Raw genomic sequence first — 27842 nt, forward strand, 5'->3', positions numbered from 1 at the left:
ATCATTGTTCAAAATAAACAACGCAATCCATAGTAACTATTTTTTAAAATAGTGAATGTAAAATATGTTTTAGTTGTTATTATTACTATTACTATTATATATATATATATATATATATATAAGGGAAGATATTTATTGAAATCCAATTTTTCAAAAATATAATTAAAGATATGCACATTATAAGGATTATATATGGAACTTTCAAAAAGTTGGAAGAAAAAAGGATTTTTTAATTAGACGCGTGGAATTAGCTAAGCATTTTATTCAAACAAATATTCATAAATATTAAGCACTCCCAGGATCCATAATTATAAGAATTATCCAATTCTCCGAGTTGCAAATCCATCGACAACAAATGCAAGGATCCCCTACTTGGTAACAATCATGACCAATATTCATAAATATTAAGCACTACCAGGATCCACAATTAAAAGAATTATCCAATTCCCAAGTTACAGATCCATAATAATCTTCCACCAATTATGGAACATTTTACTAGAAACAATAAAGAAAGAAAGTATTTTTAGTATTTTTATATTATTTTGATATACTAATATAAAAATTATATATTATTATAATATATTTTTAAATAAAAAATATTTTAAAAAATAATCATTAATACACTTTTAAATACCATCATAATTTACAACATTATAACTTTGTTTGAGGAAGGGCAATTATTTAAAAATATTAGATTGAAAGGCCAAATAGATTACTCATATATTTCTAATGTTTTGGTGGACTTGCATCCTTTTGGAACTTCAATGAATGAAAGGACCCTTTCAGAACTTGGAGGGTTTAAAATTTTAGCATGTTAGCATTTTGTTTTGCTCTGCATTGCAAGTTTTAATATTTATTTAATATGGATGTTGTGATTTTATTTTGATCAAGATGTGTTGGAATATTGCCAATTATGCTGTCATTGTTAAAGAAGATGGCTGCCATTATCAAAGAAGATGGCTGCCATATGAGAGTCAAAGAGGGCTGCCGGTACAACATTTGTAGCCCCTTGACATTGTCAAAGAAGGAGGCTACAATGGTGGGTTGTTGGTGGCAGCCAACAACCATTGTCTAATGTCAAAGTTTGGTAAGTTTGGTAGCCACCATTGTTGACAAAGAAGTAAGAGGAGCTGTCATTGAAGCCTATAAATAGACACCAAGAGTGCAGCACAAAATGAGAGAGAGAGTCTTGTAGGAGAGCTAAAAAAGAGAGAAGAAGAGAGAAAGAAAGAGAAGGGTTGCCACCAGCAGCCCTGCTGCCTTATGCAGCTGCTACCCTATGTAGCAATGAGAGATGGGAGTTGAGTGAATGTGATCCTCCTCCATGTGTTGTATTCTTTCTCTATCTCTAAATAATATGGACTCTCTCCCGTGGATGTAGGCGATTTGCCGAATCACGTTAAATATTGTCTCAGTGTGCTTACCTCTCTTATGAGCAAAGATTAGTACATCACCGGTCCCGGATTCCGCCCAACAATATGAACTTAATTATATAAAATTGCCTTAACTCGAAGTCAGCTGAGGAAATCTAAACCATCTTTTTTTTTTTCAGCAGTCTTCTTAGATGGTTTTACTAGGTTCTTGACACACATGATGAAGAACGCACAATCATCAGTTTATAAACGCCAAGATAGTAAAATGTGTTTTCCATAGGAGGAAAAAAGCTTGCAGACACATCGTGGCTGGCAATTTTGACCACTGTTAACAGCTTTCTTTTCTTTTGTCTTAGCAGGTGGCCCATCGAGCCATCATTAGGTGATCAAGCGATGAATGAATGCAACAACCTTCTTCTTCGTCATAGCGTGTAATTTTCCACAACCACTAACAAGACTAACAACCACTACATTATTTTTGGCCGTAGGGAACACGTCCCACACTCTGGGTTTTCCTCAAATCAAATCCCTTCTTGTTGGGAATCAAGAAACACAAAACGAAGTTTTGGTTGTGCAAGTTGTGTGGAGGCAGGTTGTTGTAGGAGCTGGAGGCTAGTTATTTTTTTGTTTTCTGTGAACATGGATGATGTATTGCAGCGATTCCGGTAATAGCAGAGGAGTGGGGTGTGGCAGTCCTCGTAGACAGAAAAAGGAAGGGACTTATTGATTATTCAAGGAATTATCGTCTGATAGTGGGTTGAAACAAAAGGGTTGGCTCTCAAAATGGTGTTGTCGCTAGCAATGGTGGCAAAGGGCGTGTTAAACTGTTGTAGGTAGGTGTGAGTTGTTGTTTTTATGGTTTGTTTTTGGTTTGTGGTGTGTGTTCAGATTATGGAATCTATCTATATAGTGACGGGAGTCATTTGAGAGGACACTGTAGAAAAAAAACAGTCTAAATGATATTCATCTTTGACTTCCAGCATCTAACTTTAAACCCTGGCTCTCTTGCCACTGCAACTTGGACACTTGTATTGCTTGATGTGCTCAGTCATCTTGATAAATCTAATTTTAAATATATATTTTTTAATTTTTTCAGGTTGATTCGGGTTAACCCGAGGTGACCCATAAAACCCGGGATCTAACTTCTTGACCAGGTCAATCTCCGAGTCAGGTTTGATAACTTTGCATTTGAGACAATGTAGCTTTGCTAAAAATTGGAGAAAAAAACACATTCAATGGCATGGATCATAAGCAATTTACTATACATACATCACAATTTGGATGTTATTTTATTTTCTTATAACTTTTTTTATCCAAATGACATCAACTAAAATTTTAAAAAGAATTCTCGGACTTGATCCAATCAAGTTAATGGAGTATAGACTATGATAAGCTCTTAATCTAGTTTAAAAACAAATCCATTCTAACTTAGGTTCTAGATTAACAAACTACTGGATTGATTTATTATAGTGAGCTGAGTTTAATAACTAACTATGCTAGGTCAATAAGAGACGAAGAAATTGAATTATAATATTTTTCCTTCCTTTTTTTTTTTTCTTCCTACAGGCTTTCACGAGTCAACAAACTTTGTCTACCGTCAGTACTACTGACACCAGGAAGTTTGGAAGCCGAATTAGATGGTACGGCATGTCATGAAGAAACTATAAAAGAAACTGCTATTTCTTTTTACACAAGATTAAAGAAAACCTAAGCTTAAACAATCTCAGGTTAATTATTACAGTCTCAATTTTATATGTTCCAAGTGATACCAAACCTTAACAAACATCTATAGCGTTGTGCTTTCTTGTATAGAACAACCACACGAAGTCAAGAACATTGCCGTGTTGTGCAGGTAAGAAATTGTCAATTTTCCACATTTTGCTCAAATAAATGCTCTTAAATGATATTGCATGCTAGATGTCTAACAGCTTATAGTGGCTTTGAAGAATTTAGCTGGTAGAGGACGCGACTTAAAAGACTGTTTATTATAAGGGCCCCCAAGAGGAGAATTAAGAACTCTCAAGACTTTTCATGCATATGGAGAAGGTCCCACGTACGCGACAAGCTGTTAGATTTGCATTAAATGACTCGAGTACTCAGCATTGACAATTTGTGGAAAATAACCATTGCGGAGTAGTCAACAAGTTGCGAATTTGGATTTATAGCTTTGAAAGTTCTTAGCAAGACCATGTCTAATCGTTTTTAATAATATCTCAATTGATAGGACTTTGTCGTCGATCGTAGATGATGTAGAGCTTCTTTTCCTCTATAAAAAGGAAGGTAAGGAGTGGAGTTTGGCAAACAAAGCAGCAATCTCTCTCTCTCTTTAATTTGTAGCTTATTTCAAGAATTACTGTTTCCTTGATAAAGCATGGCTGCATCACATCCAGCTGGCAAAAGCCCTGCCATGCTTTCCATGATTCTGCTCTTTGGGATGTTATTAGCTAGCCTAGATACAGCAGGTAGATCGATAGAATCATGCTTTGTGCACAGAAGAACCATGCTATTTACCTATTTTCTGTCTAATATTTTAACCAGAGCTGCTTAACATGAGTGATTAACAGGTTACTTGCTGTTTAATTACTTCGATATTGCAGGTGCCCAGATAGGTGTTTGCTATGGAATGCTTGGTAACTTACCACCACCACCAGAAGTCATAGCTCTCTACAACGAGAGAGGCATTCAAAGAATGCGGCTCTATGATCCAAATCAAGATGCTTTACGAGCCCTTGGAGGCACCAACATTGAGCTCATTCTTGGTATTCCAAATCCTGACCTTCAAGGGATTGCTTCTAGTCAAGACAATGCAAATGCATGGGTGCAAAACAATGTAAGAAACTTTGGCAATGTCAGGTTTCGATACATTGCTGTAGGAAACGAGGTTAAGCCCTCAGATTCATCAGCGCAGTTTCTAGTCCCTGCCATGCAAAACATTCGCAATGCACTGGATTCAGCTGGGCTAGGAAGTATCAAAGTTTCAACTGCTATTGATCCTGAGGTCCTAACAGAAGATTCCTTCCCTCCCTCAAAAGGATCTTTCAAGGCAGAATATAGACCACTTCTCGATCCGATTATTCGCTTTTTAGTGGACAAGCAAGCTCCATTACTCGTTAACTTGTATCCATACATCACTTACTCACTTGACACAGCAGGAAACATCCCCCTTGATTATGCTCTCTTCACAGCTCCATCATCACCAGTCTCTGATCCACCACTGAATTACCAAAACCTTTTTGATGCTACTCTGGACACTATTTACACTGCTTTGGAGAAATCTGGTGGAGGTTCTTTGGACATTGTGATATCAGAGAGCGGTTGGCCAACAGCTGGAGGGAAAGGAACGTCAGTTGATAACGCAAGAACATATAACAACAACTTGGTTCAACATGTGAAGACAGGAAGTCCAAAAAGGCCTGGAAAGCCTATAGAAACCTACATTTTTGCCATGTTTGACGAGGTTAACAAAAGCCCAGAATATGAGAAAAACTGGGGGCTATTTTTTCCAAATAAACAGCCAAAATACCAGATCAATCTCAACTAAAGAGTGCCAAGAAGTTTTGGCTACAGAATAATGATATTATGGGGCAGGAACACTCCAATTTGTATGGAGTATACTAAATAAGAAGATTGTAATCCACAGGAAAAAAACTATGTTTACCTAATTTCATGTAATCCCCAATAATGCTTACAAGATTATATATATATATATATTATATATATATATATATATATATATATATATATATATATATATATATATATGAAATCCCATGCAATACTAGGATGATTGTCTCTTGAATTCTTCGTACATACCTAAGGCACTAGTTGATAATCATAATCCTGTTCATTTGGGGCAAGTGATGTGAAGTGTCTAAATTATGATTGTGGTTCGAATGGAGATTGATTAATTTTTTTATATATATTTTTTTAAATTGTTTTAAGTGCTAATATAAAAATTAATGTTGATACATAAAACGCAATCTAGACATGTACTAATTTAAAGTTAAAAACATTATTTTTTATAATATAAAAAATATAATTAATAAACTTGATTTATTTTACAGATTGATCCAACTAACTTATAATTTATATCCTGATGTAAATTAAGTTTTAACTTCAAATAATTTTAATATTGATAGGGTTAAACTTGGTTAATTTTATAAGTTAACTTATACTTTGTTGATTTAAATTTAAATCGATCAGTTAACTTATACTTGGTTGATTTAAATTTAAATCTGATCGGGTTAAGATTAAGAATTTTTTTTAAATAAAATAAAATAATTTTAAATAAAAATAAAGAATTAAGATGGACTACCAACAGCAACCGAAAACTTTACCTAGTTTCACGACTATGTCGGAAGTTGGAATGGTCCAAAGGCCTGAACTTAATTTCTTAATTCAAATTAGTATTGCCTGTTAAGTTCTGTAATGGGCTTTTCTCTATTCTTGGGCCATGGCTTTTTTATGGAGATAATGGGCCAAATAATAATTATTAAGAAAAAAAAAATCAACGAGCCGAACGGTTCTGATTTCTCTCTCCGTTTTAAATTAAAAAAGAAAAAAAAGGCGCCTAATTGGCACGGCGCGCTTTTCATTTTCTTCTCTTCTAATGTAATACCCTCTCACTACCATCCACCGCCACAACAAGCACCATGGCGGCGGCGGAAGACGACTGGGACTTCTCATCAGGAGAAGAAAACAGAACTGATGACGTCAATGATGAAGAAATACTCCAAACTTCTACTTCTTGGTCAAAATTACAGTTCAGGTAGTGGAGTTAATCATATTTAGCAGAACTTGATTGATTGATTGATTGATTGTTTGTTTGTTTGTTTGTTTGAATTAGGGCTGTTTTGATATAGAAAGACTGGATTTTTTTCCCTGTAGGAGTGGCGTTTCAAAAAGGCAAAATGGAAGAGTGAGATTGGAATGGCAGAAGTTATTGTAAAGAAAGGCAAATTGTGGATAACTACAGGAATTTGTAAGTTATTAAAATTAAAATAAAGGGGTTTTTTTTTTAACATATATGTTTGTTTTTATGTTTTAAAAATATTTTTTTAAAAATTAATATTTTTTTAAAAAGTATTTTTAAAAAAACACTTTAAAACATAACAGTAACTACATTTCTAAACAAGCTATTATTTTTAATAATTGTTTTTTGTTGAAACATTTCACTTCCCAAAAATCCAATAGTTAGATTTTTAAAAAGATTTTTTTTATTTTATAGATGTATTGATTTAAAAATAATTTTTTTAATTTATTTTTAAATAAAAAATCACAAAGTATATTTTTTTTATAATAGCTTTTGTGGTTATAAAATGAAAATATATATTAACAAAAGTTATAAATTATAGTTTTTTTTAATTAAGATTAAAAAAAAAAGAAAAAAAAAAACAATTCGCTGTGATTTATACAAAACCATACTAAGCACGAGTAACGAAAGTGAATTGAGCTTATAGTTAAAGTAAAACACAGGTTTAACTAGAAAAATAAACGAAGTCTAAGTAAGATCGGTAGTTAAATCGATTTCAATATTTTATTTTTTAGTTAAAGTCCTGGAATTCAAATCTCTTTTTTAAAAAGAAAGAAAAAGAAAGGAAACGGTACACCTTTTTTTTTAAATGCTAAAACAACAAAGTTTATAACTTTTTTTTTTTCTAAACTCCTTTATCCAAAAGTCTACTGGACTTCAACTAATTTAGTTGAGTTGGATTGACTTATAGAGATGTAAAACTCTTCCAATAATAATGTACTCGACTTGCAAGATTCGAACTCAAAACTTTATTTTAAAGAATGAACGCTGCACCAACCACCTTTGATAGTAGACTTTAAGAATGTTTAAGAGTATAATCATAGTTGTTTTTTAAAATAATTTTTATTTAAAAATATATTAAAATAATATTTTTTATTTTAAAAAATTATTTTTTTTCAATAATGATGTACTCAATTTACAAGATTCAAACTCAAAACCTTATCTAAAAGAACAAACCCTAGACTAACCACTATTGGTAGTAGATTTTAAGCATGTTTAGAAGTATAATTGCGGTTATTTTTTAAAGTGATTTTTACTTAAAAATACATCAAAATAATACCTTTTATTTTAAAAAATTATTTTTTTCCAATGACTATGTACTCAATTTACAAGATTCGAACTCAAGATCTTATTTAAAAAAATGAACACCGAACCAACTACTGTTGGTAGTTGACTCTAGAGATGTTTAGTAGTATGACTGTAGTTACTTTTCAAAGTGATTTTTATTAGGAAATGCATCAAATAATATTTTTTATTTTAAAAAATTATTTTTAACATCAACACGTTAAAATGATACAAAAACAAAAAAAAATAAAGGAAAAAATAAAAATAAAATTTTAATTTGAAAAGAAATATTTTTAAAACAAAAAAAACAAACACGGCAATGTACTTTAACAGTCCAACGAGTACAATGACTATATATATTTCATGTACTTGCCTAGCCGCATTCTATTTCAATGCAGATTGATAATTATTGTTATACCTGTGATGGCAAATGAAACCAGCTTAGGACCTCCTTTAAACAATTAACTAGTGATATGAGCAATGAAGGATTCCATCTCCATACGAGAAACTCCTCCTTCCGCCACGGATCCTCGCACGGACTCCCCCATTTCTGCTGCTCTCCTTCTCATCTCATCACCTTCTGTCGATGCCATTAGCTTTTTCACAGCACTTTCAACAATCTTTGACGTTACAACCTCATCTCTTAGCTCCCATTCCTTGACTACAACTCCAATCTTGAGGATTTTTGTTATTAGAACAGTGTTTCTTGGTTGATCTGAGTGCATAGGCCAAGCAGCAATTGGCACTCCCATGGTAATACTTTCCATGCAAGAATTCCATCCACAGTGACTCATAAACCCTCCCGTTGCCGGGTGGGCTAAAATCTCTAGCTGGGGTGCCCAGTCTCTCACCACCAGTCCTATCCCGTCCACTGAATCCTCGTACCCTTCTGGGAGTTCTGCACTTCTCTCTTCTCCGCTGAAAACATCTCCTTTATCAGCATCTCTTAGTACCCAGACGAAATTTCGTTTGCTTTCTCTCAACCCAATTGCCAGCTCCTTGATCTGTTCATCATCCAAGGCTGTCGTCGTCCCAAACGACACGTAAATGACTGAGTTTCTTGCTTTTTTATCAAGCCAGTCCAAGCAAAATTTCTTCTTTTTTGATCTCTCAGGTATTGTCACTGGATTGAAAGGCCCTAGAGCCCAGTGCTTATTGCCTTCCTTGAGTGTTTCTTTCTCAAGAAAATCCATGTAACCACCTTCTACCAGTTTACAAGTGTTGTAAACACAGCCAGAGTTGAACTTTTGGTAATTATTGTATTGACAAGAGACAAAATCTGCAAACTCGGCAGTAAAACACCCTTCAAGAGAAGGAATATCCCGTGGAAACAACTCATTTTCCTCTATAATCTTCCCTTGCTGTTCCCATGCATACAAGGAAACAGCAAAAGCAGATACACTATGGAAAATGTAAGACACTACATTAGGGAGTAAACGAGCTTCTTGAATCACAGACGCCATTAGAGAGTCATGAATTACAATAACCTTTCTTGCTTTGCGAGAAAGTGCACGTAAAAGCATTGAAACGGGCTCTGTAAGATGAGACGAGGCATTGAAGGCAGGTTGCAATTGAGAAGGGAACTTGATTTTGGCATTTGGATTGGGAGGAGGGCAACGAAAAGGAGGGATCTCAACATCATGGAAATGGATATTCGCGGCGGCGTCAGGATCCCAACCGTGCACGCGCTGCTTGGCCTGACGATTGTGGGTGGCGGCGCCGACATAGCGGACCTGGATGTTATGGGAGAGGATGAGCCTGGAAAGTTGGAGGAGCTGGTTGAGATGGCCTTGTGCTGGAAAGGGCACCATGACTACAACAACTTGTGCTTGTTTAGTTATGCCATGGCTTGGTTGGTGCTGCTGTCGGTTTGCCATAGCCATAGAATAGAGGATCGGATATGTTTGGAATGGCGAGCTCTGAATATAAGGTTTTATGGGTGGTTTTGTGTCGGGGGTGGGTTTTATATGTATATATATAGAAATTGATGTCTAGTTAACTATATATCTCTCGGAGTTGCATTAATGTTCTTTGTTAATTTGATGTTTTTGTCGCTATAGAAAACAACATTATGTATTTATTAAGTTTAGATAATGAGAAAGCCGGTGGCCGTGTGTAATGATCAGTGTAATTCTTATTGGATTGGCATGCAGCTACTTGAGCCGAATTTAGGTCACCATTGAAGGTGTGAGCTCGTTCAGTTCAATTATTGCATGTGGGACACTCTTATCCAATGCAGGATCAAACATCAATTTGCTAACTTCGATCGTTTTTCTTCATCTTTATCCATTGGTTTCGCAGTGGTCGATCGTCAACTTGCGTACTGCATGATCTCAGTTAAGTAATATAAATTAAAATAGTTTTGTTTTATACTGTATCAGACTTTTAATAACTAAGTTGTTATGAATTCAAAGATCTTACCATTTTTATTTATTTGATAAAAATTAAGCATGAGGTAGTATAAACTTGTGTAAGTTTTAAGTTTAAAGAACTTTCACTTGAGAGGTGTGTAAAAAAATAATATAAATCATATATTAGAATCTCACATAACAGTTTAAGCTACTGAGTCGAGAATATTTTTTGACATAGTATTAGAATCTTGATAATTAAGTGATCACGAATTCGAATCTCATCACTTCTATTTATTTGATAAAAATCAAGCACAATGTGATGTGGATCTATACAAGTTTCAAGCTCAAATTACTTTTACTTGAGGGGATATATTAAAAAATAATATAAATTATATATTAAAACCTCATTTAATAACTTAAATTATTGAATTGAGATTGTTTTAATACAATGCAATCAAAATTAACGCATGTTCTTTTTTCATTTTGATTAGATGAGACTTAATTTATTGCATAGTGTACTAATTAGTGATCATATTTCTCAAAATTAATGCCTTTCCCACTATTCTTCTTACATTTCACTATTCCAACCACTTAACTGTTCAGGTTGTCCTATTATTAATGACACGATGCATAAAGAGGCAAATAAATAATTGGATTGGATTAAAAAGAAAGTTTATGCTACATTAATTTAAACTCCTTTTCCCTTGGCATGGGTATTTTTTTCAATAGTACACTATAAATTAAAGACATTAATAAGAATGGAATGCTAAACACAAAGTGGGTGTTTTTCTGTCTTTGAATTTTTATATATATTTTTTTGAGTAATCGTGAATATAAGAGTCAGCTTATATGTATTTTGATTAATTTTTTGGAGTTTTAAAATTAACAATTAGATAAGTTTTTAGTAGTTTTGAGGTTTGTAGTACTTGAACTAGCTAATAATTTCTGAAAGTAAACTGCCCTAAGTTTTCTGTCTTTGATTTTTGCTGCTAAGATAAGAGTGATTGATTATAGAAAAACAAAGCTAAATAGTTGCATTTCCATGCTCATTTGTAAATTGGAAAGTTTCTTACTATTTTAAGAGAGAGAGAGAGAGAGAGATAGCAACGTCAAAGTTATGTTTGGTTGCTATATTAGAAAAATATAAAAAAATGTATATATAAAAATGTATTTGTTAAAAAAAAAAAGACAAATATAAAAGTTATCGAGTGAATTTTTTTTACTTTAAAAATAGAAAGCACATAAACATAAATCTCCTTAATTTCCACTATCAAAGAATTGATTTGTCTATTTGGAGTATGGCTGCAGTTGTCTTTTAAAGTGTTTTTTATGCCGAAATGTATCAAAATGATATTTTATATTTTAAAAAAATTATTTTTGATATCAGCGCATCAAAACAATTCAAAATATACAAAAAAAATTATTTTTTTTAAAAACCTTTCAATGGGTTAACCCCCACGTAGTTTGCGTCCACATCCAAGCTTCTATTCCTACAATGCTCTTCCTCCTAATAAGATAGAAAAACATAGATATTAAAAACAACTAGGGTAAAATCACACCTTCTTTCTTATCTATATGAAAAGTGAAGAAGCTATACCTAACTTTTTTTTTAATTTTATTCTCAATTTTATTTTAATTTTATCATTCAATATTTGTTAATTTAATTTTTTTTAAAAAAAAAAGATTATTTGCTTTTTATAAAGCTATCATCGTTAATTTTTTTAACAACTTTTCTCAATATTTGATTAGTGCTTAGTTTTAGAAGCATCTATTTCAATTAAATCACTTTCAGCTTTTTTTTCAATATAATCCTTCTATATTTCATTGATTTTGAATTCATCTTTCTAATTTGTTTTGGTTTTCTTTCTAGGATGTTATCATAGTCATAACAAATATTCTAATATTTGGTTGGTGCTTAATTTTACAAGCGTTTTTTTTTTATCACATCATTAAGTAAAAAAATAGTTAAAAAAAGTTGTTAAACAAGCGAAGTCCATGATCAAGATTATGGATTTGGCGGGTTAAGTCGTGAAATATAGATCGATCCAATATGTCATCGTTCTAATATTTAAAAAAATATATCATTTTGATATTTTTTAAAAAATTAAATCATGCTTTTTACCTGTCGTTCGAGTTGTTTTTATACCTGCAAAGTAGATTGGGTCACATCAAGGCAACTTTCACATGGGTTAATTTTAAACTTAACCTAGGCTAGGATTTGGTTAAGAGTTTTCAAGGTCGACCCTCTCAATTGAGTTCCTTTGGTTTTAGAATTCCATCTTCCAATTATTATTTTAGATTGAATCCTTTTTGGGTTTTTTTTTTTTTAATTTTATCCTTCAACATATAGTTGATTTGAAATTTATCTTCATAATTTATTTTAGTTTGCTTTTTATGAGTTTATCGTAATCTCAAACGAATATCTCAATATTCGATTGGTAACCAATTCTAAAATTTTTTATTTTTATTATCATATCATTGTGCAAAAAATAGCTTAAAATAAAAAAAAAAATTGTTAAACTCAATGGAGTGTATGATCCTTGTCGTGGGTTTGACGGGTGAAGTTGTGAAATACATTTCGATCCAATATGTCATTATCTTGATATTAAAATAAAAATGGCATCATTTAGATTTTTTTTAAAAAAATCCAAATTAAGCTTTTTTTTACGATCATCTATGTTCTTTTGGACTCACCAAGTCAATTGAATCATGTCAATGCAACTTTCACATGAGTTAATTTTAAACCTATATTAGGTAATGAGTTAGTTTGAGAGGTTTCAAGATTGACCTGATATTTTTTTCTTGATTCGACCCGCAGCGTGGCACGAGTCAATAAACCAATTTGAACTAAGTCATAATTGGTTCTTATAGTAGATGGAAGTTGATGGAGGTGCCAAAAAAACCAACCTAACCTTCGATCATACCAGCCTAAACATGTGGTTAACTAGCTCAATGTTCTGTCATCAACTAAACATGTTTAAATAATTGGTCAACCGACCTAATGTCCAGTCAAGTCATCTAGCATCCGATCAACAAGTTAAACCTTCAATCAAGTGGGGAGAAAAGGGGAAAATGAGAAGAAGTTGGTTGAACAACCAATCTTGGATCAACCTTAACAAAACCTAGCTAAACCTTACATCTAGTACAATTGAACCCTTGTAAAGTTCAACCTAACCATTTTCTAGCCAAACCCAACCAAGGGTAGAAAAGAAAGGAGGAGGGGAGGAAATTAAAGCCTAATCAAACCATTTACCTAGGTCAATCTTTCACCAATAAACAACATCTTTTAAGCTACATTTCCATCAATAGTCATTCCCAAGTCTGACTCGACATCTACTCTCATGGTCTGACCATCCTTTTCACTAGTGGCTATCTTAAACCTGACTCAACATCAAATTTTCTAGCCTAACCACCTTTTTCACCAATGGCTTACGGAACACCAACTTATCAACTAATGACAAGTGTGACACATCAACCAATAACTCAATTTTCTAATAAAACCAATATTTCTTGTCATTCTTCCTCTTTACTAGGTAAGCTTATGTGACAACTTGTATTTATAAATACTATAGGTCATCGGTAAAAATGAGAGACAAACCCAAGGCTTTTTTTGCTCTATTACTCTCATGTTTAACACCATATTTTTTTATTTTTTTTTGATCCACACACATTCTACTCTTTTTATATTTACTTAAGTATAAGATGGTCTCATATACTAATAGAGAACTTGTTTAATTTGGAGAAGAACTTATGAGTAGTGATCCAATCACTTCTCTAACCTAAAATCATAGCTCTAGAAAGCTATTCTAACTTTTGTATGAGGTTTTTCATGACTTTATCGGAAGTTATTATTACATCACAAATATTGATAAATCCAGTTTCAAATTCTCTAATCCGATGGCAATTAATTACCGTCTGATTCAAGATTATGCTCTACACTTTCCACTAAGATTCCCGTCGTCTTGCATATATATGGTTTTATAATCACATGAAAACAGAATAAGATGTAATTAATACGTACATCAACAAGAATGAAGCTTGATTGCATATGTGATAACGTGACCGTAGTGGCACTGCCAAATCAGGAACGGGCCAAAAGTTTGAGTATTTTACCTGGTTTCATCCCTTACTAAAATATAAGCACTACGAGGGAAAATAAGAAATTTTTTTTTTTTTTTGTGTTTCTGATTGAGAAATTAATATATAAATATGGTTTAGATTATGAACCAAATAATTATATATAATTAAATTTGTCCACATCATTTATTTAATAAATAAAATTTAAAATGTGAATATTCTCATATTTAATTATAACACAATCATAATTATGAAATGAAATAATTAATAATATAATATTCGTCATAAAGTAATGTGAACAAATTTAATTAGTCTTAGATGGTGAACTAGTTCGTGTAAATGAATGGCAACCTTTTCAAATATTTTTCATATTTAATAACATAATCATATTTCATGAAATGAAATATCAATAATATATTTATTATAAAATTACATTAAATTCAGTGATGTGCAAAACTCCTATTAATCAATAATTTTAGATAATATAACTTCAAGAGTCATAATATTAGTTGAGGTATATACAAATTAGCTCAAATATCCATGTTAATCAAAATAATAACAATAAGAATAATAATTTTAGATAATGGATCATGGTTGGAGAAGAAACTTAATTTTGCTTTTAAAATATATTTTTTTCTATTTTACTTCTTTTAAAAAAATAATGTGTACTCCAATCTTTTTAATTATTATATTTTCCACTAGTGTTTTTAGCATTAAAGTTATTGTAAGAGCCGGTCCTCTGGCTTTATCTGCGATAATTAGACAGTGATTCCAAAGCCAAAAGTTTGAGTGTTCTGCTTGGTCTCTATTCTTTGATAATGGCGACCTTTCCAACATCTCTATTTTTTCTGTCTCTCTTTTTCATAAATATTTCTTTAATTTAGTCTTACAAAAAAAAGGTAATTTATATTCATCTCCCTGAGTAAAGTCGTCCATGCTGAATTCAATGAACTTGGATGGGAAAAGATCGTGTACCGACAAATTAATATTTTATTATTATTTAACAATTAATTAACCCTGAGCTCCAACCCTAGGCAAGCCAAATTTTCTTATTTAAAATATTATTTTATGATTAACCCGAGCGCGTGCATGTATTTTTATACAAAATCAATTACTCTACAGTTTTTACTTTTCAAAATACCACTAATTAAATTACTAAAAATAGTTATAGTCTTTCAATATAAAAATTCTTTTAGGTTTAATAATTTAGCTAACCAGGAATATTTTTTTTTTTTTAATTTATGTCCGGGAACATTGTCCAGCAAAATCTTAATTAAATTTCATTTTTAGTTCGATATCAAATATGCCATGCAATAATAATTTTTGAGAATTTAAATTATCAGTTTGAACGACAAAGTGCAGCCAGGTTCCATCAAATTTGACATAGGTTTCTGTTTGAATAATCGACCCGAGCCATTGATGAGTAAAGTTAATAAATTTTTTAGTTTAATAGATTAGGTTTTAAATTTATTTTTTAAATATTATTACTTTGATTTCTATAAATTTCATAATCACCAAAACCTTGTGTCTGGTCCAGTTTAATAATACGAAACTCAGAAAGAGCTAAGAAAGGTGATCCTTCCATGGAGGACACGACAAGTCTTGTCAAAGGAAGAGACATGTCTAAGAGGAGGGAGTAACCACTATCACAACGAAGCGCGTGCACGAAAACGACAGCTTAACAAAGGCATTTATGCTCGGTAATAACTACCTCCACGTGGTGGACATGTTTTTTCTAGAAGATTTTATTTTAATCAAGAATATATTAAAATAATATTTTTAAAAATTTTTAAAAATTTATTTTAATATTAACATTTAAAAAAAACAATCTAAAAATAAAAAAAATCAAGAGTTTTTAAAAGCAATGTTTAGCCATAATGTTGAGGAGAAGACAAAAGGCAAATTGGGAAGGGAGATGGCTCCGACTAGAGGAGCAATATGCAAAGTCCTTTTGTCCAATCACGTACTTGTTCGCCTGAAAAGGCTGAAATGTGTTGGAAAGAATACTTTACAAATAGGCATTCATTCAAAGCTATGCAGGACGATTCTTGATTGCTTCAGCCGGCCAAGTAGGGGCAACTTTCGGTTTTAGAAACCGGAAATACGGTACAAATCATTTTTAAAAAAAAATTATTTTTTTTTTGTTAAAATTTAATACGATTGTTATGTTTTAGATCGTTTTTATGTGCTGATATCAAAAATAATTTTTAAAAAATAAAAAAAAATCATTGACATGTATTTCGACACGAAAAGTTATTTGAAAAACAACCGCTATCACACTGCTAAATATACTCTTAATAAAAATGTTTTTTTTTAATATTTTTTATTTAAGAATATATTAAGGAGTTTTTTTATATATATATTTTTTCAAAGTGATATGTTGTCAATGATCAATCCATTTTTTTCCACTGAAAACTTGTTGGTTTGTGCAATTATCAGTTGAAAGAGAAGGTATGTTTTTCAATTGAAGGGGCAAAATATAGTATAGAGCATGTAATTTATCCAAGTAAAATTGGTATGTTTATCAATTGAAGGGGCAAAATATAGTATAGAGCATGTCATTTATCCAAGTAAAATTGGGCTCGAAATTTCTAAAAGGGAAAAGGCAATTTCTTTTTTTCTTCTCTTCCCAGGTCAAGATCTTTACCCTGTTACTTCATATCACATGTATACTTATCTGAACTAAATCCAACAGAATTCTCCCCCACATGTCTAATCTAATATATATATATATATATATATATATATATATATATATATATATATATATATATATATATATTATATATATATATATTCCTTTAAGCTTCTGAGTTAATTGGAAGTTTTTTTTCTTTTTTTTTTAGAGAAGGACAAATTTCTTTCCAGACAAAGCATTAAGATTGAGAGTTTCTTTTTTTCAATGGAATTTTAGATCAGCAATTTACGTGTAAACTAATATTTTATTTAATGAGAAATTCTGAAGGTCAATAGTACTCTACTCATAAAGGTGAGAATAAAAAGGTAAAGCTCAATTGATTAAGTTTTTTTGATTTATTTTTTAAAAATTATCATTTCGCATCTTGCCAGGAGTCATGACACTGATCTCAGTGTGTCAAGGCACGATTGGTCGATGGCAAGTTTTATTTTTTATTGTTTAAAAATAAAAATAAAATAAGATGATTATTTTCTTATTATTTATCCTTGCATTCTCAAAGAGGAGCTAAGGGATACGTACTCTTCTGATGGGTTTTGATCTTGGTTTGTGGCTGTTCTATGGGCTGGGAAGAACCCGTGTGTCCTCAATTGCTGGCTTTGTGCCCTGGTTTAGCTAGGCCTGAAGGCCTTTTATGGCCTTGGGCTTTTATCCGTGTAATCTGGTTTTGGGTCTCATGAAAATGTCGATTGCTAGGGATCTTATGAACGGGAACTGGAAGGTAACAATTAACAGGTACCTTTTTTCTTATCTTCAGAATCGGCTGGACTCCATTGTTGCTCGGCAAACACGAGATTTCACGACGGTTTTCCACATAAATAGACAATCGGTTTTCTACTTGTTCTGCAGAATGAAAACCCACACCCTTTTCTAATTCTAATATTTACTGTATACAATCATATCCAGCATAAGAAGTCAGGCTAAACGAGAGCTTAAACAATTCTGCCTAACCATAACATCAATCACAAAAGTTTAAACAAACCTAACACACTCTTAGTAGGACTAAGAATATATCCGGTAATATGGTAGTAATTACTTTTCGAATAACTTTTCATGCCGAAATGCATGTTAATGATTTTTTTTTATTTTTAAAAAATTATTTTTAATATTAACACATCAAAACGATCCAAAACATTCAAACCGTATTAAATTTTTAAAAAAAACAGTGTTCCCAAACGTTCATAAACTGCTTTGAATATTAAGGGCTGGAAAGGTAACATTGACTTTTCTTTTAAAAAAATAAAATAAACAATGAATTTTAAAAAATAAAATAAAAAAATATTATTATAATAGGTTTCTGAAAAACATTTTAAAACTAAATCTCTATCATATATGAAGCAGGCACGTGAGGATTTTAAAATTTCAACTCCAGAATAAAGGTAACGTGAATCAATATTCAATCTGATTCAATACTTTTTACTGACAAGCTAACATGAAATCCTGGGCTTGTTTATGAAAATGAGATTTTGAAACTAGAAGACATGTTGATGGATAGCATATTAACATCCCTGTGAGAGTATGGACACCCCATCCCCCCTCAACATATTGCCTGTCTCCCGGTGCTAAGCTTGGTGTCTCCTTGGGCTCCTTGAACGGTGTGTGTCAAATGATCTGGCAGGGGAGGAAAGTAACAATTAAATCATCATCTTTAGACCACATCCGGAAAAGAAGAGGTAAATCTGCTGTGACAGGTTAGGCTAACACCAAATATAGCTATAGCAAATGATAATTCATGAAACCAAGCAGACCTCCTCCCTTCGAAAGGACCGGTGCTGAAAGCCCAGTCAACAGAGATGATCCGAAAGAAGAGTTTGGTCCCATTCATTCCAGATATAGCAGCTTGAGCTTCCATAAAGTTCTCATATTCTATCAGAGCATACCCCTGAACAAAGAATTTACTGTTTCAATATCTACAAGTAGAAACATCCCGGTATATAATTTACAAAACCTGCGAAATAATTTATCGAGTGAAGCATATTCAACAAGTTCTCCAACCACCACCATTCTCTAATGTTTTTCAAGGGTTTATTCTCGATACTTCACACATAGCAACAAGGGCGGAGGGAGGGGGGGGTGGCAGGACCCCGGCCCTTATAAGGAAATTTTCCTTGTGAATATTTATAATTTTAATTAAAATAACTGAAATTTTTTCTTGTCCCCCCTAATTTATAATTTGGCCCCCTCTAATTTTTTTTTTCAAGCTCCGCCCCTGCATAGCAAGTCCTATCAGAATAAAGATATCCAATTCCCAAGTTGCAAATCCATCGGCAACAAATGCAAGGATCCCCTACTTGGTAACAATCATGACCAATACTCATAAATATTAAGCACTCCCAGGATCCACAATTAAAAGAATTATCCAATTCCTAAGTTGCAAATCCATCGGCAACAAATGCAAGGATCCCCTACTTGGTAACAATCATGACCAATACTCATAAATATTAAGCACTCCCAGGATCCACAATTAAAAGAATTATCCAATTCCTAAGTTGCAAATCCATCGGCAACAAATGCAAGGATCCCCTACTTGGTAACAATCATGACCAATATTCATAAATATTAAGCACTCCCATGATCCACAATTAAAAGAATTATCCAATTCCCAAGTTGCAGATCCATAATAATCTTCCACCAATTTTTATATCCACCTAAATGTCTCAAACCTATAAAAATCAAACCCAATCTAGGGTTGACTTGAACCAAGACTCGGGTTGTATGTTGGGTAGATAGACCTATAGATCAACCTAAGGTATGATGTTTAAAAAGAACAAAAACAAAACTCAAAATAACCTCATTTTGGTTTAAGATAAAAGGTTCGAAGCGAAACCTAGTGGATCTGGCTCCGGATCAGCAAATCAGCAGGTTGATTTGCTTGACTGGATCGGGTTTTATAACCAATTATAAAAAACACAACAAACATTTTCTACCCCAAAAAAAATAACTACAAAAAAATAACAACACATTATCAACTCCTAAACTCTCTACCAGACATTGCCGCACTCATAAATTGAACTTAAATATTTTATTTTCAATTGGTTAAAATAATTACCTTAAGAAATCCGGTGCAGCGATCAAGATTGAGATGCAAGTTGTTGATGTGGCCATAAACACCAAATAGAGTGAGAATATCATCTTCTTGTGCTTCTTCATGCACTCCACGCAACAAAACACTCCAACCCTCTACAGCTACATCATTTACATTAATAATTGAATATTGAACTAGATAAATAAAACAATAACAAAATTAACAAATATCTTCCATCTTTCTGATTACTTTATTAATACGGTCTGTTTGGAATCATTCTTGGTTAATATGTGCAAATCTCATTATTTTAGTTTCTCTTTTGTGCTATGCCAAAGAAGCATAAACCCAAGGCCTTAGGCCTTGTTTGGTTGTTTTCCATAAAAATTAAAAATTAAAAAAAAAAAAAAAAAAAAACCCTTAAAAATCTTATATCCCTGATTGATTAAAAAAGAAAAACTCGCATTCAAAATCGTATAACGTAAATTTTTAACACAGCTTAAGGATAGAGGAAATACTGACAGCGAAGAGGAGTGAAGAGTTGAAGGACATTTCGGTCATTCCCACCCTCTTCCTCTTCTTCTTCTTCATGGAGTAATGTCTGTTGCCTTGATCCTCCTCGTCCTCCGAGTCTGAGACCTCTGCCTTTGCGCCTTTCTCTTCCTCTTCCTCTTGACTGTTCCGTCATCACGACGTCGCCGTTGTCTTCTTCTACCATGACTCCGCCTCTCGTTCTCTCTCTCTGAGACTGTTTTTTTGGCGACGCAGTGATTGGTGATGAGGCAGTATTCGTTGTAAACAGTACAGTACAGTTTTTTGTTGCGTGACCAGGAAGTTCCCGCCAGTTGTTATTTTTCGATCTGTTTGGTCATTCGATTAACTTTATCCTACACACGCGGATGATATGTTATTCTCGCACCAGGTTATAAATATCTTCTTCCTATAATGTTGTACATACAATTTTTATTTTTTTTTACCATCTCATGTGTTATTTATCTTTTTACAGTCATTTATTACAAATTCGATAATATTAGGGATTGTAATATAGACTGATTTTTAAAATATTATTTTTGTTTAAAGATATATTAAAATGATATTTTTTATTTATGATATTAACACATTAAAACAATAAAAACAATACTAAAAAATATTAGTTAAAAAAATTTTAAAACTATTGCCTTACAATACCTAAATTGAATAATCCTAACGCAAGAAAACATTAAAAATCTGTTTGTTTTTATATTTTAAAAATATTTTTGAATTAATTTGAGATTTTTTTATTTATTTCAAATTAATTTATTTATTTTTGTATATTGTCATATTATTTTGATATGTTAATATTAAAAATAATTTTTTTTAAATAAATATTATTTTAATATATTTTTAAAAAATAAACATTAACAAAACACATAAAATAAAAACAGGTGGAAAGTGCCGGTGTCGTGAGTAATCAAAATAGCACTATAGCAAGTGATTAGGGTCAATGAGTAATCACAATCATTGTTAAAATACTAGGCTTAAGTTACAGCTTGGACAAATAGACTCGGATCATCACCCAAAAGAATGTTGTTTAAATAACATCTTTAAAAAAAAAAAAACTCAGATCCCCAAGTCAGCATATCCTTCTCAGGTTGGCTAAGATTAATAACACCATTAACTTGTGCAAAAATGAGATCATCCAAATAAAAAACAAAGAGGAGAAATGAATTGAAAACCAGAGCTTACCATTTGAATAATAATAATAACAATACACATCAAAATTAAATTAAATTTGAGTATAAATTAAAGATGATTACTGTTTCTTTTCCTTTTCCTTTCTACCACTGAATTAAAGGTACAAATGAGTGCAGAACTAAATAAAAGAGAAAGAGAGGGCTTGTGCTTCCTTTGTATGCCTCAACAGTTTCTTTAATACATCCGTAATGGAAGGCTCCAATCTTCCAGGTATTTTTTCACTCTATAAATCAAGGACTGCTAAGGTTCTTCAGATCCTCCTCATTCGCATACCAAGCTGGTATTATCTTTGATACGTGGGGATAAAGATCCTTGTACGAATTTCTGATTGTTCCTTCAGCAACTCCAGTTGCTAGTGAAATATCTGCATCCAAAGCCACCACTATCAGTTGCACGTTTTGAAACTCGAGCGGTTAAATTACTAAAACATGGGTATCCAGCGGTATTTAAAATCTAGAATAGTGGACGGCTTGTCTAACCAAAAACTGATAGAATAGGGTTTTTTCTGAAAAAGAGTTAGAAACAATCATCAAACCTCGGAGAGGCTTCTTGTCGTCTGAAAGCTGAGTTATTATATAAATAACTGCTGCTGCGATTGATATAGGACTCCTCCTGCAAGCATTACAAGTCATTAGAGGGTATGTTTTGGGGGGGGGGGTTGTTAACGGCAGGCAACATCAGCTAAAATATATTGTGTCCACAAACAAGGTGTTTCTGTAAACAATCATCAGCACCCAAATTAGCAACTTTCTCTCCCTTCCTCTTGCATGCAAGAAAGAGAAATTTGAAAATTAGCAGGGCATGGACACAACCACAAAGTTGTGGATAGCTTTGAAACGATGTAATCATTATTCAGAAAGGGAAAAAAAAGGTGGCAGCCATATTAGTTGAACAACTTAGATTGATCCAAAAGGTTAATAGAACACAGATTTAAAGACTATTTTCTTTGCCAGGTCTTTGAACTGTTTCTTCTTATTCTAAATTTATGGATTTCACAACAATTATTAAGCAGAAGTCATGAAGGGGCAATCAATGTTAGATTCCTTTAGTGCGTAGCTTAAACGAGAAAAGGAGAGGAAACCATAGCTTTTCTAGTTAGTAGAGGTAATCTGAGAAACTTGTAAATACCTTATATCAAACTGTTCTGATGTCTTAACAGCTTCTGTGGCAGCTTTAACTGTGTGATTAGACATTCCAAGATTGGAACAGAAACGTCTCTGCAGATCAAGTTGAGGCCAAAGTTAATAGCAAATGGTGCTTATAATACTGAAAATCCCACATACACATCTGAACAACGAAACTAACACAGCATTTTACGGGGGAAAAAAACACACCATAAAATCCCCAGCATGTATAGTTCCCATCTCCACAGACTGACCTGCCTCCAAACCCAGTTGTTTCACTATGTATTCTTTTGCTCGGCCAATTTCCTTCTTTGTGGCTCCATTGGCGACAGAGCAAATTTCTAGTTGAAATCCAGAGGTTCAGGGAAGCTCAAACACTTAGGGAAAGATTAAATCATGAAACATCCAGATGTTAAAAGGATGTTAGGCGGTACCCTTTACAGTTCGGGGCTTGTCTTCTTGTCGACAAGCAATATAGAGGCAAGCAGCCAATAAAGCATCCTGATTCCTTCCTCTACTGGACTTTTGATCCTCCACCTTCTTATAGATCTCATTAGCCCTATCCTTCAATATTATGAAAAATGCATCGCCGGAGAGGGAAAAAGAAACATTAGGGGGAATTCTCATGAACAACCAAACAAGAAAAGCATCCAAGCCCTTCCTCGTAAGAGAAAGAGATGGGGAAGCGCTTTTAATATTTGTGATTGTTCTATTCATTGTAATTTTAGATGCCTGCATCAGAATTATGTAGTTCTCCATAAACTTGCAATATAAGTGCATAACAATATGTTCTACACTCACTCACTTTTCTCTCCCCACAGATGAGTGAGTCTCTTTTTGCTTGGATGACAATAGTGAACAGTTATCAAAATAATTGAATTTCACACTTGCTTCAAGTAGATGAGGTTTTATCAATCATACCGTAATGGCAAATATAATGCAGCTCTATTTACATGCCAGGCATTGAAATTCCCTTCACAAGTTATGCATCGGAAATCAAAAAAAAAACATGGATCTCCTATATTACAGTCTCATTCTTTTACATGAGATTTAATCATATCTACAAACACCAGTAACTTTATTCCAATTGAGCCATAGAGAATTAAGAATATGCTCATGTATCATAGCTTCATAAGAATGTGCCATTACATTTTAAGAATGCTGGAAAAGAACATATCTGGGTGGAATAATATATATGGCTCATTACCTGGTAATACTCTAGAAATACCAAGAAAGCATACTTTATTTACAATTTTACATGATAGTTAAGGTTTAATGCCATATTCATAAGAGGATGTTTTAATGAAACCATAAGTGGTAATAACAATGTACAAACATCAAGTATGAATACCTTGATTGTTGCAACAAGGCCCAACCTGAAAAGGAAATTTCACAAATTAGTAATGACTTTGCAGTAGTGTATTTCTTCAAAAACATCATTGCACATAAAATGTATGTGCATGGACGGAGAGAATGCAGTAAAATAATGGCAGCACTTTTTGAAGTGTAGAACTTTGTTCCGTGAAGAATACACAGCGTGAAAAGGTACAGACTAATCAAGTTGGAAGCCCAAGTCCACCTCTTCTATAACGACATTCATAACTCTTATTTGAACCCAGATGATATGCCAAATTTGACCAAGGTTCAAGCTACCCTTGTTCCATCTGGTATAGAAACTTCATCAGTTTAAATTAATATCCATCCCCCCTCACTTCAAAAAATCCCTTCTCGGAGAGGAATTCACATTTCTACTATCTCTATTAAATACCTAAAATTTCAATAAACAGCACCCCCCCCCCTTCTCACACACACCCCGCTACAACATCAGAACCAGACCAAATGCAGGAGGATCCCATTTCAAATCCCTCTCATGTAAAATCAAATTCACAACACAAACATCCAACAAAACCCCAAATCTAACCAACACAAACCAAAACCGCCAAACCATTAGCAAGTCATGAACTTTCATTAAATTGAACACAACCAAATGGATCCACAACTCCAATTTCAGTCAACCTCGAATCAATTACAAGAGTTGGAACTGCCAGATATTTAAAGTCGACTTTGTGGTGAGAAAAAAAAACTTAACATTATAAGGTGTAAACATAATCAAACTGGAATGGCTACATACACAATCTTTTCAGCACACTGACAACTGGAGGCTTATTCCACCAATTCAACTGAAGCTGCACTTTTAATCCTAATTCCTCATTTTAAAAGATGCACGATAGATCTTTTCCAACATGTTTAAGGTATAAAAATAATCAAATTGGAACGGCTACATACACAATCTTTTCAGCACACTGACAACTGGAGGCTTATTCCATCAATTCAACTGAAGCTTCACTTTTAATCCTAATTCCTCATTTTAAAAGATGCAAGATAGACCTTTGCCGTTGGACAGGCCTTCAGTAGAAACAACCGAATCATCCATGGATTTCAGCCCTTCTAGTGAATATCCATCCTTACTCAAATCAAAAAATGTCAATTTTTCGTTGAATTAGCATTTCTACTATCACTATTAAGCCCCATCAATCCCAATTTCATCAACCTAACCGCAGACTCAAACCATCAACTAATTCCATTGACATTGCAGCCAATCAAAACCCATCAAAATCAAGATTCAAATCCAGCTCCCCTATCCATCAAAACAAAAAATCTAAAGAACCCATCAATCAAAGTCATAAACTTGTATCCCTTAACCTCAACCAACCAGATCCAAACACCTCCACGACTTCGTAACCAAAAAAAAGCAAGACGCAAAAAAAAAATTACCTGTCAGACATGGTAGCAATGGTTTTAAAAGCCAGAATCAACCCACGATCAGGATTGGACCCACGGTTCTGCCAGCGACCAAGAGAAGTCGACAAGAAATCTCCGGAAGCACCATTAGGTTTAGCAATAACAGTAGAAAGGCCACCGTCTGTTAACAAAGGGTTAGTAGGTCCACCAACACGAACTGGATCATTATCTCCTGATTCATTCGCAAAGGTTCTCCACTCTGATGTTTCATCGATCGAGTGGGATTCTAAGACAAGACCACACTCTGAACATACTGTGTCTCCTGCTGAATGGTCGCATACTACCTCTGTATGTTTCTTACAATCTGAACAGAAAGCGTCCCCCATGTCTCGTTTTTCTTCTTGATGGTGGCTTTTTTTAGCGGTGCGACGAGAAGGGGGAGAAGAGGGATGAGAGATGGAAGGAATTCCCGTCTTTAATTGGGGAGGTTATATAGATAGAGTTGGGGTCTGTTTGGTTGACATATTATTAAATGCCTCTTGCTTAGCTTTGAAGAAAGATATGGTTTCGGCTCGACCTAGAAAATTTAGGATCTAGAATTTTAATTCGCTGGTTTTTTAATTGAATTTTACAATATATAAATTTGATAAAATTTAATTAACCCAGTGATCCAGCTAATTCTGGTAGGATTAATATAAAAAATATATATATTTTTAAATAAAAATATATTATTTTTTAAATTGAATTGAATTTTATAATGTATTAATTTCATAAAATTTAATTAACCTAATGACCAAGCTAATTCTGGTTGGATTAATGTTAAAAAAAATCATTTAAAAAAATAAAATAATATTTTTTTAATTAAATTGAATTTTATAATATATTGATTTGATAAAACTTAATTAGCCTAGTCACTCGCTAATTCTGATTAGGTTAATGTCACAATTTATTTTGAAAAAATAAAAAAAATATATTATTTTTAATAAAAACAATGAATTTTGGTCTAATAAATTATGATCCAATAATTGATAGGTTTATTTTTGCCTTTTAAATTATTTTACAAGTTGTGTTTTTTGTTTGAAAAAATATTAAGTTGGTATTTTTTATTTCTGTTATAATTTTGATGTGTTTGTATTGAAAATAAAAAAAATCTAAAAATACATAATTATAATATATTTTCAATTAAAAAATATTTTTGGAAACAACATCACACTGCAATACCAAGTATATATTAATTATAAAATATAAATACAAGTTTAATGCATGAAAATAGAAGGATCTTGTTCTTTCTTGATATATAATGCTTCAAACAAAGTGAAGATAAATTTTATTTTACTTTGGTTTTGGTTTCCTACTGTAAAAGCTTTTAAAATGGGACTTTTTACTTATCAAATGACAAATAACAAGCATGTACACGTTTTGTCACTGTTCCGACATTAAAAAAAAAAAAACAGGGATAAAAGAAAAGAAATTACTTTAAAGTTATATTAAATACAAATTTATTTTATATTATTTATCCATCTTTAAAATCAAAAGTGTTTTTTATACTTTTTATATTTATTTATATTTAATATTATACAATTATTTTACTGTGCTTTAGCCAAATCATGAGGTCACTGCAATTATGGGTAGGTATGGAGTTCTTTTGTTTTTTCATTTTAAAAATATTTTGAAAAAAATTAAAACTGTTTTATTCTTTTTACTGCAAAGTATTTTTTTATATTATTTTGATATATTGATATTAAAAATAAATTTTATAAAATTTTATTTTTGATATATTTTTAAATAAAAAATATTTAAAAAAACAACTACTAATTTAATTATCAAAGAACCAATTCAACTTAAATAACTTAAGTTATTAGGTGAAGTTTTAAGATATGATTTATATTATTCTCTAACATATTTTTAAATAAAAGATGTTTTAGCTTGAAATTTATACATATTCACGTTACTTTGTTCTAAATTTTTACCAAATAAATAAAAATGATGAAATTCAAACTCATGATTACTAGGTTATTAAGACTTTAATAATATGTCAAAAAATAAATTTAACTTAATAACTTAAATTATTAAATATAATTTATATTATTTTTTAATATTGCTACATAGAGCTTAGTTCTGTTCACTTGCTCACGTGGGCAGTGTTGATGGGTGGTTGAACTAACAATGGAGGTAGCTTGGAGTTAGTGATTTGCATGAATGCATGGGAGATGGATAGTGTTTGATTTTAAAAGCCTGGGGCATGCTTTTTGTATGCCTCCAAAGGAGCTGAATTGGTGATATCTAGTCCAATATGGATCTGCCTTCGTGATCTTGACATGACAGTCAGTTGGCTGCTCATTTTCTGATGGGATATAAGTAAGTAGGGGTGTTCACGGTCCGGTTCGGTCCGGTTTTAACCAAAAAATTTAACCAAACTGAAAAATAATATTTCTTGTTAATATAACCCGAACCGAACCGAGAACCGGTTCAAACCGAACCGGTTTTGTTCGGTTCGGGTCGGTTTTTAGCATCCAAAACCAGAAAAACCGAAGCTTTTTTGTTGCTGCCATTGGTGGGATGCTTCTTGGAGGAGAGTGGCAAAGTTTCCATTAGGCATGTAGTCGTGGACCAGGAGTCTCATATCT

The 27842-nt window shown here is 32.5% G+C and overlaps 4 protein-coding genes across 7 annotated transcripts; 1 reads left to right on the plus strand and 3 right to left on the minus strand.

Annotated features, from left to right (window-relative positions):
* Nucleotides 1-3641: 3641 nt before the first annotated feature.
* Nucleotides 3642-5078, plus strand: LOC118053156 (glucan endo-1,3-beta-glucosidase, basic isoform). The gene is made up of 2 exons (XM_035064318.2): nucleotides 3642-3835; nucleotides 3971-5078. The coding sequence occupies exons 1-2, from the start codon at nucleotides 3745-3747 to the stop codon at nucleotides 4912-4914; spliced, it is 1035 nt and encodes a 344-aa protein (XP_034920209.1). The 5' UTR covers nucleotides 3642-3744; the 3' UTR covers nucleotides 4915-5078.
* Nucleotides 4137-9617, minus strand: LOC118053155 (zeatin O-xylosyltransferase). Of its 2 annotated transcripts, none has more exons than XM_073409746.1 (2): nucleotides 7889-9617; nucleotides 4137-4699 (listed from the first exon to the last, which is right to left on the minus strand). In XM_073409746.1, exon 1 carries the CDS (start codon nucleotides 9351-9353, stop codon nucleotides 7932-7934), a length of 1422 nt encoding a protein of 473 aa, XP_073265847.1. In that variant the 5' UTR covers nucleotides 9354-9617; the 3' UTR covers nucleotides 4137-4699; nucleotides 7889-7931. The 2 variants fall into 2 exon arrangements, with proteins under 2 accessions (XP_073265847.1, XP_034920208.1); XM_035064317.2 differs by having other exon boundaries at nucleotides 4691-4805.
* An 8350-nt stretch (nucleotides 9618-17967) lies between these two features.
* Nucleotides 17968-20620, minus strand: LOC118053157 (RNA-binding protein Y14A). Of its 2 annotated transcripts, XM_035064320.2 has the most exons (4): nucleotides 20138-20599; nucleotides 19643-19779; nucleotides 18342-18475; nucleotides 17968-18204 (listed from the first exon to the last, which is right to left on the minus strand). In XM_035064320.2, the coding sequence occupies exons 1-4, from the start codon at nucleotides 20331-20333 to the stop codon at nucleotides 18156-18158; spliced, it is 516 nt and encodes a 171-aa protein (XP_034920211.1). In that variant the 5' UTR covers nucleotides 20334-20599; the 3' UTR covers nucleotides 17968-18155. The 2 variants fall into 2 exon arrangements, with proteins under 2 accessions (XP_034920211.1, XP_034920210.1); XM_035064319.2 differs by having other exon boundaries at nucleotides 17968-18475; nucleotides 20138-20620.
* A 698-nt stretch (nucleotides 20621-21318) lies between these two features.
* Nucleotides 21319-25722, minus strand: LOC118053158 (transcription initiation factor IIB-2). Of its 2 annotated transcripts, none has more exons than XM_035064321.2 (7): nucleotides 25249-25722; nucleotides 23825-23849; nucleotides 22908-23205; nucleotides 22684-22814; nucleotides 22478-22566; nucleotides 21885-21961; nucleotides 21319-21713 (listed from the first exon to the last, which is right to left on the minus strand). In XM_035064321.2, exons 1-7 carry the CDS (start codon nucleotides 25599-25601, stop codon nucleotides 21580-21582), a joined length of 1107 nt encoding a protein of 368 aa, XP_034920212.1. In that variant the 5' UTR covers nucleotides 25602-25722; the 3' UTR covers nucleotides 21319-21579. The 2 variants fall into 2 exon arrangements, with proteins under 2 accessions (XP_034920212.1, XP_034920213.1); XM_035064322.2 differs by having other exon boundaries at nucleotides 22908-23037; nucleotides 25249-25717.
* Nucleotides 25723-27842: the final 2120 nt, after the last annotated feature.

The sequence above is a fragment of the Populus alba genome, chromosome 6 (genome assembly GCF_005239225.2).
Source record: "Populus alba chromosome 6, ASM523922v2, whole genome shotgun sequence".
In the NCBI taxonomy this organism is placed as follows: Eukaryota; Viridiplantae; Streptophyta; class Magnoliopsida; order Malpighiales; family Salicaceae; genus Populus; species Populus alba.

Bases quoted from the DNA above. Each gene is read 5' to 3' on its own strand.
- LOC118053157 (XM_035064319.2), bottom strand. From the start codon at position 20,333: ATGGTAGAAGAAGACAACGGCGACGTCGTGATGACGGAACAGTCAAGA. The intron at 19,780-20,137 runs GTCAGTATTTCC...TAAATGATGTAG, and splicing joins ACTCTTCACTCCTCTTCGCT to CTGTAGAGGGTTGGAGTGTT. The intron at 18,476-19,642 runs GTAATTATTTTA...TTCTTTGTTCAG, and splicing joins GCTGCACCGGATTTCTTAAG to GGGTATGCTCTGATAGAATA.
- LOC118053156 (XM_035064318.2), top strand. From the start codon at position 3,745: ATGGCTGCATCACATCCAGCTGGCAAAAGCCCTGCCATGCTTTCCATG. The intron at 3,836-3,970 runs GTAGATCGATAG...TCGATATTGCAG, and splicing joins AGCTAGCCTAGATACAGCAG to GTGCCCAGATAGGTGTTTGC.
- LOC118053155 (XM_073409746.1), bottom strand. From the start codon at position 9,353: ATGGCTATGGCAAACCGACAGCAGCACCAACCAAGCCATGGCATAACT.
- LOC118053158 (XM_035064321.2), bottom strand. From the start codon at position 25,601: ATGGGGGACGCTTTCTGTTCAGATTGTAAGAAACATACAGAGGTAGTA. The intron at 22,815-22,907 runs GTACCGCCTAAC...GATTTCAACTAG, and splicing joins CAAGCCCCGAACTGTAAAGG to AAATTTGCTCTGTCGCCAAT. The intron at 22,567-22,683 runs GTGTGTTTTTTT...CTTGATCTGCAG, and splicing joins TACATGCTGGGGATTTTATG to AGACGTTTCTGTTCCAATCT.